General features: G+C 38.0%; 1 protein-coding gene across 17 annotated transcripts in view; it reads right to left on the reverse strand.

Moving 5' to 3' along the window:
* The window catches only part of PLCB4 (phospholipase C beta 4), a 388,953-nt gene that overhangs the window by 6,171 nt on the left and 367,052 nt on the right, over positions 1-15,730 (reverse strand). For all 17 annotated transcript variants that reach the window (XM_070587877.1, XM_070587870.1, XM_070587869.1 and 14 more), the window contains 6 exons: positions 11,228-11,343; positions 9,861-9,936; positions 7,956-8,131; positions 5,196-5,297; positions 1,122-1,179; positions 599-685 (listed from right to left, as the gene is read on the reverse strand). In XM_070587877.1, the coding sequence (XP_070443978.1) occupies positions 599-685; positions 1,122-1,179; positions 5,196-5,297; positions 7,956-8,131; positions 9,861-9,936; positions 11,228-11,343 (615 nt within the window). The remainder of the gene's footprint in view (positions 1-598; positions 686-1,121; positions 1,180-5,195; positions 5,298-7,955; positions 8,132-9,860; positions 9,937-11,227; positions 11,344-15,730) is intronic.

The following is a 15,730-nucleotide window of genomic DNA, read 5'->3' on the forward strand; positions in this document are numbered from 1 at the left end:
GGCCTCACTAAACAGTTGGATTTTGGATAACCCTTTTTATTTGTGTGTACTTTTTAATTTAGTGTTTTGCCTTGCTGGGAAAACGCACCCAGAGTATGGCATCCACTCTATGGGGTTTGTAGAATTACCACAGCTCATGACTTTAGGTCCTGCTTGTAAGCCCTAAGAGTTTTATAACTTCATTTTTAGATTGAGATTGAAAATAGGTGCTTTCTCTCGTTTGCTCTTAAATATAATATCACTTGCTTCTAGGTTACAAATTATAAAACTCTAAATGAAAATGGAGAAGTCCTTTATAACCTTTGTTTTCTCCTCTCAGTAATGTCATTCTTAGAATCCCCATAATCTACTCAAATGATCACTTTTGATTCTTTTTTCCCCATGGCCACATTCCTCTCCCGCTTCAAAAAAGAAGACTTTCAGTTCATGTTGGATGAATTGGGGAAAATACAGTAATAGGCACCAAATTTTTCCAGCCACCTTTCCATGTCACTACTCAGGTCACTGGCGTTAGCAGAAGGGTCACTGTGGGCCGTGGCATTTGCCTCCCAAAGCTGGCTGGCAGCCTACGTTTTTTTATGCTTTTTAGGTGAAATACCTGCTCATTCTGTTTCTCTAGGAATTCTAGGTGTTCAAGCTGGACTTTTTTCAGCTGATCCATTTCTTTGGACTGTTTCATTGCAAGCTGCAAAAAACAAAAAAAAAGAAAATTCAGATGAACTTCAGGTTGTAATCTTAAAACTTGTGGATGAGGAATGACTAGTAAGCTTACCATTTAAGTAAGGGAGATAATAATAATAAAGAAGAAATAAAAGTAGCTGAAAACTAGGAGAGTTTAAACCCATAATTCTTATTGGGAAGATGTTTCCTGCCAAAATCTTAGAAAATAACAGAGTACTTAGGCATGATTAAAACCTGGCTTCATTTTCTGTATAAAATGGTGCCAAATAATTACCTTAAAGACTTTAGGAGAGATTACTTTAGCTTTCAGGGAGCGATTAGAATGTTTAATGTACAGAAAAATCAAATTAAGCAAATGAGCCAGAAGTCTGATATCTAAGGATGAGTTATTGTTTACAGTTTTTAAAGGAAGAGTGCCAAGAAAATTATAAAATACTTACTCTCTTTCTTTCTTCCAGAAACTTTTTAGTATTGCTGCTGTTTAACTCCCTGACTCGCCTAAAAGCAACAGGTACAAATGACAGTTGGTATGACATCGAATGGAATTCACATAATATTAACTATGAAAGAGTTATATTCCAGTTAATTATCTGGATGGGATCATCACTTCCTTTTTATTTTTATTATGGAATTTTGAAACATACAATGTACAGAGAAAAATATAAATAACATCTGTGTAGCCATCACTCAGATTAGTCAATACTGATGTTTTGCCATGCTTGTCTCATATTTTTAAAAGAAACAAAGTGTTACAGATATAATTAAGCCCCCTTTGTCTTCTCCCTGATTCTGTTTCTCACCCTTCTCTCTCTCCAGGTCTAACCACTATTCCGAATTTGGGTGGACCTTCCCATCCATGTTTTAATATCTTTATTACACATGGATATGTCCACATGTAATATATACAAGTGCTTCTTATACTTTCACATGCATACAAATCACCTGGAGGTACTATCAAAACACAGATTGCCAGGCAGAGGGTCCGATTAAGCGGGTCCGGGGCGGTCCTGAGGTTCTGCATTTCACAAGCTCCCAGGTGATGTGGATGCTGCTGGACTATATTGTTTTGTATGTTTTCCAAATTTACCTAAATGGTAACATAGTCTGGGTTTCCTTCGATAACTTATCACTTAGCCTTATGTTTTAGAGGTATAGCAATGTTTCAAACTATTCCATTATTTTCATCTGCCGTATTGATTTTTCCATTTATGAATAGACTACAATATTTCCATTTTGCCATTAGTGAAAAGTAGGTTATTTCCGAACAATGCTACGATGATCTGGTGCATAGGGCCCTGCAATACTTGGCACACTAAGTATCTGGTGACTAAAGAAATGAATGAAATGCAGGGCATATCTTCTTGTGCATATAGGGGAAGATTTCTCCAGGTTGCATACCTTGACTTGCAGGTTGGTAGGGAATGAACAACTTCATCTTTACTCCAAAGCCCTTGTCCTAATTTGTACTCCCATTCATAGTATGTGGGTGCTACCCTTTCTCCACGTTTTCCCACTCTGTATATTGTCAGACATTCACTTTTGTGTTAACTGGTTGATTTCATGAAATGGCATCACGCTGTTGTTTCAGTTTGCATTTCCCTGATTATTGGTGAGGTGGAGTGTTCTTCATGACTGAAGAGGCATATAACTGATTGAATTTCTGTAATAGTTATTATAGGTCTTTTCAGGTTTTCTCCTGTGTCAGTCAGTTTTAGAGATTTACATTTTTCTAGGAAATTGTCCATTCGATCTAAGTTTTCAAATTCATTGGTAGTATTGTAGTCTTGATTTTCAAAATTATTTATTGTATCTGCAGTTATTTCCCTTTTCATTCCTAATATTACTAATTCGTGCTTTCTCTCTCTTTCTCTTTTTGATCAGTCTTGCTGGAGGTTTACTGATTTTACTATTTGTTTCTAATAACAAGCTTTTGTTTTTGCTGATACTCTCTATTGCTTTTTGTTTTCTATTTCAATACTTTTTGCTTTTTAAATTTATTATTTCTTCCCATCTGAGATCTTTGGGTTCACTCTGTTTTTCTAATTTCATATCCTCTTTCAGTTTTTAGCTCATTAATTTTTATTTCTTTTAAAAATATAGCATCTAGGCTATAATTTTCACTGTAATATCACTTTAGCTACCTTCCTTTTCTGTGGTGAGAACACTTAAGATCTACTCTCTTAGCAACTTTCAAGCATATAACACCATATTTTTAACTATAGTCACCATGCTGTACTTTAGATCCCCAGAAGTTTTTACCCTTTAATCAGCATGTTCCTAATTCCTCTAGCCTCCAACCCCTAGTAACTACCATTCTAATCTGTTTCTATGAGTTTGGCTTTTTTTTAGATTCCACATATGTATAAGAGAGATCATACAGTATTTGTCTTTTCTGTGTCTGACTAATTTCACTTAGCACTTAGCATAATACCCTCCAGTTCCATCCATGTTGTTGCAAATGGCAGAATTTCCATCTTTTTATGGTTGTATAATACTCATATATATTATGTTATTATATATAGATATAATATATACAAAACATTTCCTTATCCATTAATCCATTGATGGACACTTAGGTTGTTTCTATGTCTTGCCTATTGAGAATAATGCTGCAATGAATACAAGGGTGCAGATATCTCTTCTCGATAGTGATTTCATTTCCTTTGGATATATATCCTGAAATGGGACTGCTGGATTATATAGTAGTTCTGGTTTTAATTTTTTGAGGAACCTCCATAGTGTTCCCCATGGTGGCTGTACAATTGACATTCCTCCCAACAGTACCGGGGGTCCCCTTTTCTCCACATCCTTGCTGACACTTGTTACCTCTTGTCTTTTTGGTAATAGCCATTCTAACAAGTGTGAGGTGATATCTCACTGTGGTTTTGATTTGCATTTCCCTGATGCTTAGTGATGCTGAGCCTTTTTCAATTACCTGTTGGCAATTTGTATGTCTTCTTTGGAAAAATGTCTATTCAGATCCTCTGTCCATTTTTTAATTGAATTATTTGTTTTTTTGCTATTTTGCTACTGAGTTGTATGAGTTCCATATATATTTTGGATATTAACCCCTTATCTGACATATGGTTTATAAATATTTCCTCCCATTCCATATGTTGCTTCACTTTGTTGATTGTTTCTTTTGCTGTGCACTTTAACGACACATTGATAAACAGTGCCTGCATTGTCATCCAGTTATAAATATTGTGTAATTTCTGTTGAAATGTCTTCTTCGACCCAAGACTAGAAGTGTTTTTCAGCTTCTACATCTTTCTTAGCTCTCTGATTATAAATTTTTAATTTTATTTCTCAGTAGTTGATTAGGTGGATACACACACACACACACACAGTGTGTATTTAGAAGGTAGCTATTTAGCATAGAGAAATTATTTTTGGAAAAACCAGCCATTTATAGATGGTTTAGAATCACCTACCACTGGATACAAAGTTATAACAAGGAAATTAAAAGACATTGCTAATTAAGTTATCACTAACTCAGAATTTAAGATAATTTGACCTCAACAGGACTGAAGTCCACGTTGCAACATATTTAAAAAGTTGATTAAGAGCTATTTAATAATTAGCACATTTATTATGTTGAGTTCTATATTTCACTTTGGAGAGTCTAAAATAGTTCAAATTAATGAGGATTTGTTATGGCTGTAATATTTTATGTTTTTGAGCTAAAGTGGATGGTGTCATTTCTACATATATAACGCCCTTAAAAAAAGTTCCTTGTCTGAGAATAAGATCCAGAGGATGGCCCTTTGTTTAAATAAAAAAGACCCAAAAATACCACAACATGATAGTACAAATAAGCATTGATTAAAATGAGTATTAATCTCTCTAGAGAGACACATATGACATTCCGTGTCAATTGGGAAATTTAGCCAAAGTGTTGAAAAGGCAATTCATTTCCAGGTCAAATTACTGTGGAATTCCATATCCCATTGCTGGCCCATGAATTCCAAGCCATATTTAATCCAACAAAACTTCAGCATGAGAATGCACTAGATGGTATTATGCTTTATACATTATCACATTTCAAGTTTAAAATTACTCATTATGGTTAATAACCGAGATGTGTTTTAAAAACCAATGAAATTGGGGTAGCTGGACAGCAACTGTAGCCTGTCTTTCTACACGCTGCTGGGAGAGCTGATCCATCCAGAATGGGCTTACACTTGAGTAGGTGAGATGCATGCAGAATGGCTCAATGGAATGCGGGAAGGGTATTTTGGAATTATATTTATTTTTATGCCATATTTTATACAATTTTGTGTGTAAATGAGTAAACATATATTGAATGTAAATTTATTTTACTGGTGGTAAATTGTTCTACAGCAATAATAATAAATCTTCAGAGCAGTTATAATAGCGGAATTCTTAGTCAAAACCCACAGGGTTTTGTATATCTCGAATGTGAATACGTGCGTGTATACACACACAAACGCTGTTGAGTCTATGTCTTCAAGTCGAAGCTACATCCCCACAGTGAGCATCCTGAGACTTACCTTTCCCGTTCTGCTTTATTCTTGATAGATTTATCTTGGCTGATGGCCTTGCTATTTTCCATAGAAATCTTAGCCTGGTGTGCTCTCATTTCTTTGCTTTCCCTTTGCATTAAAAACAGACAGACAGGGAGAAGAGGGAATGGGGCGTTAGTGTTTCACGGGTACAGAGTTTCAGTTGGAAAAGATGAAAAAGTTCTGGAGAGAGTTGGTGGTAATGTTGCACGACACAGTCAATGGACTTAACGGCATATACTTAAAAAGGGTTTAAATGGTAAACTTTATGTTATGGATATTTAACTTTAAAAGAAAAATGAAAAAATAAAAAACAAATCCCACATGTGACAGTAGGACTTGCTTCATGTTTTTTTCATTATTGAGCTCATTGAGTTATTTTGGATTCTGAGAAAAGGACGGAAGGAGCCTCAATCCATGAGGATGCTTCTCCCTGCGGCAGGGGGCCACCTAGCGTGAAGTAATGGTGATGGATGGGGAAGAAGAGACATTATGTTTGTCCATAACATACAAGGATTTTCCAGCTCTGCCTCATGTTTTTTGGGATCAGATGGGCCTGGAAGAGAGAGAGAGGACATTCGAACCCTCACAAGTGACATTCCTGTTTTCTGACAGCCCATGGGCAAGAAGGGGCCTAAGCGGTTTCAAATGAGCACAGGAAGTAGAAAAAAGGATGTCTACAGTTGACTGTGCACTGTGTGTGCAAATGCATGTGTGCACATGACAAAGACTGATATCTTTAGATTATTTAGGTGTACAGTAGAGGCATACAATTCAGAATACTCGAACGAATGTTACTAACAAAGAATTTTTTCTGGACCCTATGGAGATCTCCTTGAAGCACTGTCTGGAAACGAGACACCAAGGAGTCCAGTGTTTGCGCCGCATCAAAGGGGATGGACAAGGCTGGAACGGAGAGTTCTTCAGTTAGTGACCTTTGGGTCACAGAGGCAGGAATCTGTACACAAACTCCCGGGCCCAAGAAAATGGCTCTCAGTTTCTTCCACAACTTGGTAGTAAATTGACCATTTCTTTATTCACGCATTCAACATGCACTTATCAATGACCAAATGTTGATGACAAGTGTTAAGAAGGCAAGATTTCAGCCATGAACAATAGCCATGATGGTGGAAAAAACCAACAACCAACAACCACGGGGTGCTCGAGAAAAAGCTTCAACACCGCTATTGCTTTGAATAATAGCCCTGCCATGGATTTTTTTTTAAGGTAAAGTAGTAATTAAGTTACGGTCTCCTCAAATGACTTCCCATGTATTGGCAGAATTGGTTTACTTTGTTTTTCTCTTTGGGACAATGCCTACTGTTGCGGGCTAATTTTTTTTTTATTCAACTACAAGAAAGGTTAGAAAAGAGTGTTTTATTCTGTGAAGTATCTTTGAATAAGGGTAGACATCTAAATTCTGGTATTGCAGCAATGGTCAAAGGCAGAGTGATGAACAGACCTTTCTGTGTACTGAATCAAGGGCGTGTCTAAGGGAAGAAAGAAAAGACAACTTCTAAACCTACACAATGAAATAGAATACTTTAAAACGGATAGAGTGTAGAAGATTATCCCACAGGAAACAGCACAGTACACATCTAGGGGCCCCAAAAGAAAATGGGAAACCATGGCAAAAACACATTATGTTCTTATGGCTGTATCTATCCCACCAAAATAAGGTTGGGAATTTGGGAATGTAACCAGATAATTTATGCAGTTAGCATTTGAAAAGTTTTTTGGTTGGTTTGTTTGTATAATGCTTCTATTTTCTACTCTTTTGTGTGTATCAATAGGCCCTAACTGTGGCATATGGTAGACACTCAGTGAGAAGTAAGCAGGCTGCCACAAAGCTGTGACAAAAAGATGTAATCAATATAAACACTCTTCTGTCAGGGGAAATGTCCAGCTCTCCATTTGCAGTATTTTATTTTTTATTTTTGGTGAGGAAGACTGGCCCTGAGCTAACGTCTGTTGCCTCTTTTTGCTTGAGGAAGACTGTCGCTGAGCTAACTGTGCCAATCCTCCTCCATTTTGCATGTGGGATGTCGCCACAGCATGGCTTGACAAGCAGTGCATAGGTCTGTGCCCAGGATCCAAACCTGTGAACCCTGGGCCACCAGAACAGAGTGCGTGTACTCAATCACTAAGCCACTTGGCCAGCACCATTTGCAGTATTTTAAATGCAAAATTCAGTGTGCTGAAGTAGGGAGAGAAAAAAATGAATTGATACTTCTCTGCTGTTTCTTGATCAGGCCCTCTTTCTAAAATTCGCAGATAAATAAAATCATGTAGAGAAAGTTGTCTCCACAGTCAGCCAGTGAATGATCAGAAGCGATAACTCTAGGAGCTTAACTGGCTGCTCTTTATCTCCTTCTGTGCCTTTTCTTCCTGAAAGACTCCAGATCATGTGCAAAGGCCAGTTGTAGCCCCACCATTCTGTGAAGGCTCTGTGACCACTCCGGAGGCAGCAGAGCTCCTTCAGACTGTGACGCTTATTAGTATATATCATACACAATTTGTAATTTGACTTAATTTTCATGTGTGTTGATATCTTGCCAACACTTGTAAGCCCTCTGATGGCAGAAGCCATTTCTTACAGCTCACCTTGCTCACGCTGACCGTATGATATGGTATACACAAAAGCTCGGTATTATATGTCACATTGATTTTCCTTACTGCCTTGGCTCACACACACAATTAGTCTCTATAAACAATTAGAGTTTATTCCGGAGACGGGAACCCTCCTACCTGTCATGGGACAGTTTTAGCTGCTGGGTTTGCTGCTCGTGGGCACTGATCAGGAGCTTTCTCAGCAGCTCGCACTGCTGGCTGAGGTGCAGGTCCCGGATTTCTTGCTCCTCAGCACTGTGGGTGTTGATCATTTCTGACCACTCCTTTGTGTGCTGGGCCACAATCTCTTTGACCTGTGTAGGAAAAGGGGGATGGTGCCACCTGGAATTCTCATATATTAGCTATGAACTGTAGGCAGAGTATTAGTTATGTATTTCAGATCCCTCCCACCAATACCTATAACCTGCAAAAAATAAATGGGAATCAGGATGTCATAGCTTATTAAAATAAATCAATCACTTTAACTCTAAATATTTAACCATAATCTGTTATTCCACTGCCTAACTTGCCCACCTCCCATTGTCTGGGCCTTGGGCTCCTTTACCGATTCCATCAGAATTCTCTGCATCACGGCATGCATTTCCAGCTTCACTTCCACAAGGCCACAGGTCTGAATAGACACTCTGCGTTCTTCTAGTCCCAGATCATGACTTATTGTGTCAACCCTAACAACTGCTGGGGTAGAAAGCGATGCTAGAGTCTATTTCTCCACCTCCTTGAATCTGGCTGACCTCGAGACTTGCTTTAGCCATGAGAGAGGAGCAAATGTGATGCAAGCAAAGGTTTGGGAAGTGCTCACCCTTTGCTATGCCTGGAGCCCTGAGGCTACCTTGTGATGGAGCCTGTGCCAGCCTACCGGAGGATGAGAGGTCATGTAGGAAAAAGCCACCAGCAGCCAGCCTACCACAAGATATCTGAGTGAGGCTATCAATCCCAGCTGACTGGAGACACAGGAATGAACCCAGAAAAAATCAGTAGAAGAACCACTCGGTTGAGTATAGCCCAAATTCTGACCCACTGAATTGTGAGCTAATAAATGGTAGTTGTCTTAAGCCACTCAATTTTGGCATTGTTTATTATGCAGCAAAAGCAAATTGGTACAGTTGGAAGGTTTCTACCATCCCATTTATAGAAAGCATCTAAAAATCATGGCATGTTGCTCAGTCATTACTTCTCAAACATTCTAGTTTAGAAGAGAGAAAGAGAAAGTGGGGAACAGCTCTCAAAGACACGTGGCACACTGCCTCTATAGATTTTGAGGCAGAACAAACACAACACACAAAGCACCAAGGAGAACTTCAGCTTGAACAGCATGGCTGGCCCATGTATGTGGAGGGTCACTGAGCCGGATGATGGAGCTGCAAGCACACATATGGAGGCTGGCTGGTTTGACGAAAAGCTATAGCTGGGAGCTTTCTTTAAAAGTTTTTTTTCTTTCCTTTTCTAACCAATATTGCTGGAAGAATTATTTGTGTTGTTGACTGGAACTCAGTGCTTAGTGCCCTAAATGTCCACAAACTTAATTAAGGTCCCCTAAGCTCCCATTTTCTTGTGTTTTTTGGGAAATAGGAGTAATGAAGCTCATCTCCTAGAATGTCAACTCATGATTTTTTTCTCATCTCTAATTTCCACAGCAAATTTAGGATGGAGCAAGTATCAGAGTTACTCAACCCACAAGTTGGGTGGTTTTCTGTCATATGTTTAATGTTACTTCTATAGGGAAGCATATTCTGTATTTTATACAGTATTTCCTTTTAGTCCATTTATTGTTTCATTTGATGTCTCTGAAGCAGACAACTTGGATATTGTTAGCATATTTCTACAGATGAAGAAAAAAATGTTCCATGAAATGGCTCTTTGTAAAGCCAGTGAGTCTGGAACAAATGTGGACCCCTGGATCCCTCGGCTTCCCAGACTGGCCCCAGGCTACTGTTATTTCTGATTTATACTATGCATATGGCTTCTAAAAAATTACAAAGTATCTTATGCAAGTTGCTGCTGTAAAAATAGGCATTTTCTTACCTTAGATTTGTGATCTGATGTCAGTGTCTGAATTTTAATTTCTGTTTCTTTTTTCATTTCAAGACAATTACTTCCCCTGAAAATGGAAAATTGCAAATGCATGCCAGATGTTAGATATCTTCCCATTCTCACGGGCCTTTGCTTCAAGGCTTTCTGATGAAGACAATCTGTTCATCAAACATAGGATGCCATACCTCATTGGGCAACATCAGTTTTTCAAGTAATACACACACCTTACAAAATATCTGTATCATGATTACTCAATTCAACCAGTTCACAAAGAGACACTTCAGACCTAACAATTATTTCGTTGGGAAGGGTCTGTTGTCACAGTTTCCATTTTGGTTTCTGTTTTTCTTCAAGTTATTTTTCATTTATTCAATAAAATATTATTTGGAATGAAGACTGGAAAATAGGTCCTCAGCCTTGAAGTGAATTTTTAATCCTTTTTGTTTGTAAAGCCAAATTTTTGTCTTTTACAAATGCCAGCAAGAGAGAAAATAGCATTTCTTGGCATCACAGGGTAATTTTTGCTTCTTATTCTATTGTGAGCAGGAAATATATACTAGGCAATTTCCCAGCAACCATTATTGCTTATTTCAGTGATTATTTTTTTTTCCTTTGAATTATCCATATGATTGGTGAAACCAGAATAAGTCCTGAGCCTCTGTCTTCAACATATACGCTCTGATTTATTATGGTCTAAGTTAGAATGCTTCATTATATTATTAATTGAGAATGTCTCTGAGAGAAGCATTATTCTAAAAATGCTAGGTCTCTCATCAAATCTAACACTTCTCAATGGCTGGCACTGAGTATGTTTTCCCTCTAGTCTGTTATTCAGTGAGCTTGCAGCATTATGGAAACAATCTCCTGGCTTAATTCTAGACAAAATCCTTCACAGTAAAGGCAATGATAGGTTTTATTCAACAGTCTTATCTATTGGCATAAGCTAAGGATTCTTATAATACTAAAAATCAAGATTGCATTCTTTTCCTCAGGTGCATCAACCTTATTATGTATTTTCTGGCTATACAAAATATTTTTTTTTTTTAATTTTCTCTACTCAACTTTACCTTGTCCTTCCTTCTCCCCCTGTTCACCTTAAACATACCTGAACGGCAAACCCATGAGAGACATAATTATTACGTCATTAACCAAAAGCTGTAGAACTTGAATAAAGCTCCCTTTTCTACTTCAATCACTCCCTTCAGCTGAATGAGTCTCCTCTTTTCCAGGAATCATTTTTAATGATGAAAACACAGTCAAGATTAAGTTCTTCCTTGCCCTAAACGGGCAGCTGAACTATGGGAAAAGACAAAACATAAAAAGGCAAGAAGCCTCCAGAAGGAAATAAACACTGTTACCCCTTCTTCTTCATTGCCTTCTCTAGGATTTTCTCATGAGTCGACTTCTCTTTGTCATACTGTGCCACGATTTTGTCAACTTGCGTGCAGTGTAGCTTTTGCATGGTACTGTGTTCCTGAATAAGAAGAATTTGCAGTTAGGAGTTGGACTTTCAGTGTGGCTGATAAACTTTACCCTTTGCTAGGCTGGCATAATTTTCACCAGCTTTTCCAGTCTTGGTTTGGAAATCAACAAGTAACCAAGTCTGGGAACTAGAAGGACTTCCAATCTCCTACCCAACACAAGAGTTTCTGGTACGTGGGTATTCTCAACAAGGAAGTCTCCAGCCTCAGACTCATGAACATGCCAGCCTCGAAAGGCTGCCCTTGCTCACCATTGGGCAGCGTCAATCATTCCAAAGTCCTTTCTTCTATACATACATTTCTCCATAGAACTTCCAGTCATCCATCCTTGTTCTGCTGACAGAGCCACCTAATTAGCCTACTTCCACACATTGGTCCTCAAATACCCAAGTTTAGCTGCCATATTTATTGTCTTTTATATGCTAAATATAACTATGTGTCATGTGACATGGCTTCTAAACACTGGGCACACTTTGCAGGGGCTTGGATACCATCACTACACAATGAGAATTGCCAGTGTGGTTGTCACTATCAACTGATTTCAAATCCCCATAACTTGATATTTTCACTGGTTTCCTGATCTAGATGCATTCATGAGGATGACACAGTGTTCAGGAGCTCAGGCCTTCAGTTTTACAGATATTTAAAATATTTTCCCATGTGCTTCATTTGATCACTGAAATTGGGGCTGCAATGCTTAGAAAATAAGTATTTCTCTATAGACATTATTTCCTCCTGATAATCTGGCCACAGCTAGCGATTTACCTGAAATCACATTTCCTGAGCTGCTCAGCCCTTCAAACATAGAGGAAATCAGTAAAATCAGTGACACCCAACTCTAAATGATACATGATGTTACAGTGTATTCTTACTCTTGAGAAACTTAGAGAAATGGGGTGGTATGTAAGACTGGAATGCATAGATGTTATTCATGTTATATAACCCCCCTCACAGTCAGATTTCCTTTTGCTTGTCGTTTTTTTTTAAAGCGAGTGACAATTAAAAAAATTTATTTTCTTCCTAAGGGAGGCTCGACTTGAAGCAAACCTAATTCGTAAACATCTTTAAAAGATTTCATAAAATATAAATGGGGAAGGGATTTCTAACTTTACTAAGATTTACTTAATTTCCCAGTGCCGTTAGTAAATTAATATAGGACTTGATCTGTAAATCATTTATGCATAAATTCTTCAGAAATGCATTGGTGCACAAGGTCTCAGCATTCTTGCCCAGCGGACACATGCCTTTGGGAGAAGGCCTGGAGGAGGGTGTTCTGGGAAGGTTACCAGAACAGGAACTGATAATGGAGACAACTGAGGTGGTCTGAGGTGATGTTATCTTGCTGTGGATTTGGGGTCAGAGAATTATATGTAACAACGTCTTGCTTAATTTGTGGTTAGAACCATCTCATAAATCTAGTCATATCACTAATGTGTATGCACTTTTGTGTTATAAACACATTTCTGTCAGGGGTTCTGCAACGTGGCATTGGGTTAAGGATGTGGGTTCTTCAGTCTCCAATCCCGGGACAAGCTACTTAACCCTCTCAGTCTGCTCACCTTTATAACTGGAAGAGTAATAGCTACTTTATAGGGTTGTTAGGATCAAAATTCAATACAATATAAATCATATTTCAAATGCCTGTTATACCTTATTCAAAATTAAGTGACATAAACCTATTTATACTATGTATTCAATACTCATGATAATATACAGAGAGTGACTTGGGATAAGGGACAGCAACCAGAATAATTAAATCAATAAACCTTTCCTCCAAGCTTAATCTCCTGTCCCAGGAATAGACTAACACACTGTGTATCCTTATTTGAATGGCTTTAACTACCCTTGCATTGCCATGGAAAAAAAAAAAAAAACACTTACTAAATGGGCAAAAGATCTGAACAGAGATTTCTCCAAAGAAGATATACGGATGACCAACACGCATATGAAAAGATGCTCAACATTATTAGTTATCAGGGAAATGCAAATCAAAACTACAATGAGGTATCACTTCACTCCAGTCAGAATGGCTATAATTAACAAGACAGGAAATAACAAATGCTGGAGAGGCTGTGGAGAGAGGGGAACCCTTGTACACTGCTGGTGGGAGTGCAAACTGGTGCAGGCACTATGGAAAACAGTATGGAGTATCCTCAGAAAATTAAGAATAGGTCTACCATATGATCCAGCTGTCTCACTGCTGGGTATTTATCCAAAGAACTTGAAAACACAAACGCATAAAGATACTTGCACCCCTATGGTTCATTGCAGCATTATACACAATAGCCAAGACTTGGAACCAACCTGGGTGCCCATCAAGGGACAAATGGATAAAGAAGATGTGGTATTTATACACAATGGAATACTACTCAGCCATAAGAAATGATGAAATCCAGCCATTTGTGACAACACGGATGGTCTTTGAGGGTATTATGCTGAGTGAAATTAGTCAGAGGTAGAAAGCCAAATACTGTGTGATCTCACTCATAAGCAGAAGATAAAAACAATGACAAACTAACACATAGCAATGGAGATTGGATTGGTGGTTACTATAGGGGAAGGGGGGGAGGGCAAAAGGGGTGATTAGGTTCACATGTGAGGGGATAGACTATAATTAATTTTTGGGTGGTGAACATGATGTAATCTATACAGAATTCGAAATATATTACGATGTACATCTGAAAGCTTAAAAAAAAAAAAACTTACTAAAACACCCTACTACCAGTCTTCCTCCTGAGATTTAGAAATCCTCATGCCTATCTAGAACATGCGTTAATTTTCCTGGGCAAATAAATAAGGGGCTCTGTGTAAATTTACATAAAAAGATATTAGAGGGACCACATTCCTATGTCTGTTGCAAATATCATTGAAAGGAGGATGGAGAAGATTGTTTCTTTAAATATTCTAATAAAGCACAGGAAAAGGAGAGGCTTGGAGACTTAGAAGTAAGCTGATACAGGCCATTTCTTAAGGAACCATTCTGGTGAACATATTAACTCAATTAGATATGAGGAATGAGGCTGTTTGTACTATAAAGGTATTCATGATGGATTCACATCTATAAAATATGCTCTACAAGAGCAGGAGAAGTCTTCTTGTTCACTAGTACACGGCACAAAGCTTGGTACAAAACAGATGCTCAGTAAAGATCTGTTGCATGAATAAAAAATTAGCATGGGAAAGTAGCAAGAGGATTCCAGTCCGGGCTCAGTCAATAATTAGCCAGCCAGCAGCTTTGTTTAACATATATAAATCTTTCCAGGCCTCAACTTCTTTATTAGAAAACTGAACAAGATCTGTTTGCCCACCCTAATTCATGGAATTGTGATGAGGTGCAAAGTTATCTAACGTATGTAGAAATAATTTCAAAAATTAGAAGCATATTGAATTAAAATGATTATAGTTAATACAAATAAGAAGAAAGCTGGTCTTGAAAAATTATCCGTGTTTCCTTCTGTGCTCAAAATGCTATTCCCTGTGTGGTAGGCAGTGATGACTGAAGTGTTTTTGGATAATCTGGTTCTCAGACACCACTTCTCCTTCCACAAAGGAACCAGGATCTGAATTAAGGATCATCATGTGACAGGGGTCAAGACTCAGCTTCCTGGGGAGGAGCCAGGAAAAGATCTCTAAGCTCATTTTAACTCAAAAAAAAAAAAAAAACCTATCATTGATTTTATTCTTTTGATCCTTACCTAAATCGTGAGACACCATAGAAGAGACATACATCTTTTTCGTTCATTCAGGTCAAGAGTACCAAAATTCAATGTGCTGACTTTAAAGTCGATCTTAACTGGGACATTTGAGGGGGAATAAATGTATAACTTTTAGCAGAATTTGTATATGATTCTCATCGAAGAGTAAATTCAGCTTCTTTTGGGAAAAAATTCTGTTGCAATTCATTCTTGTGACTGATGTGATTATGGGTGTAATTATTGCATCACAGATGATGCTGAAAAATCTGAGCAAATCATGTCTGCTCAGTGTGTAACTCTGAGATTACCAGTAAGCTGCCTCTGTGCGTGGGTGCTGTGTCTCCGGCCCTTTCTACTTCATAACAGAGTTGTAAGTCTGTTATTGAGGCTTTACCATGAATTACAATTGATGAGTTTTAACAGCAGGCTTGGTGTTATCAGCTAACTTGCTTGCCTAGCAAAGAGCAAATTTTCCATTACTAGTTTTACTGAAATGCCAAATTTTAGTTGGTTTCGCAGGCATTTAATTTGACTCACCTAATAGTGATGTTGCAAATTGTGCAACCTGGTGACCCAAGGGCCACATCCAATCTACAGATGTAGTTTTTCAGATTTTTTTCTTTTTTTGGTCTACATTGTATTTGAAGAAAAGACTGAAGTAGTGGCCACTATAAAAGATCAGGAA

This window comes from Equus przewalskii, chromosome 21 (genome assembly GCF_037783145.1).
Source record: "Equus przewalskii isolate Varuska chromosome 21, EquPr2, whole genome shotgun sequence".
NCBI classification, from domain to species: domain Eukaryota; kingdom Metazoa; phylum Chordata; class Mammalia; order Perissodactyla; family Equidae; genus Equus; species Equus przewalskii.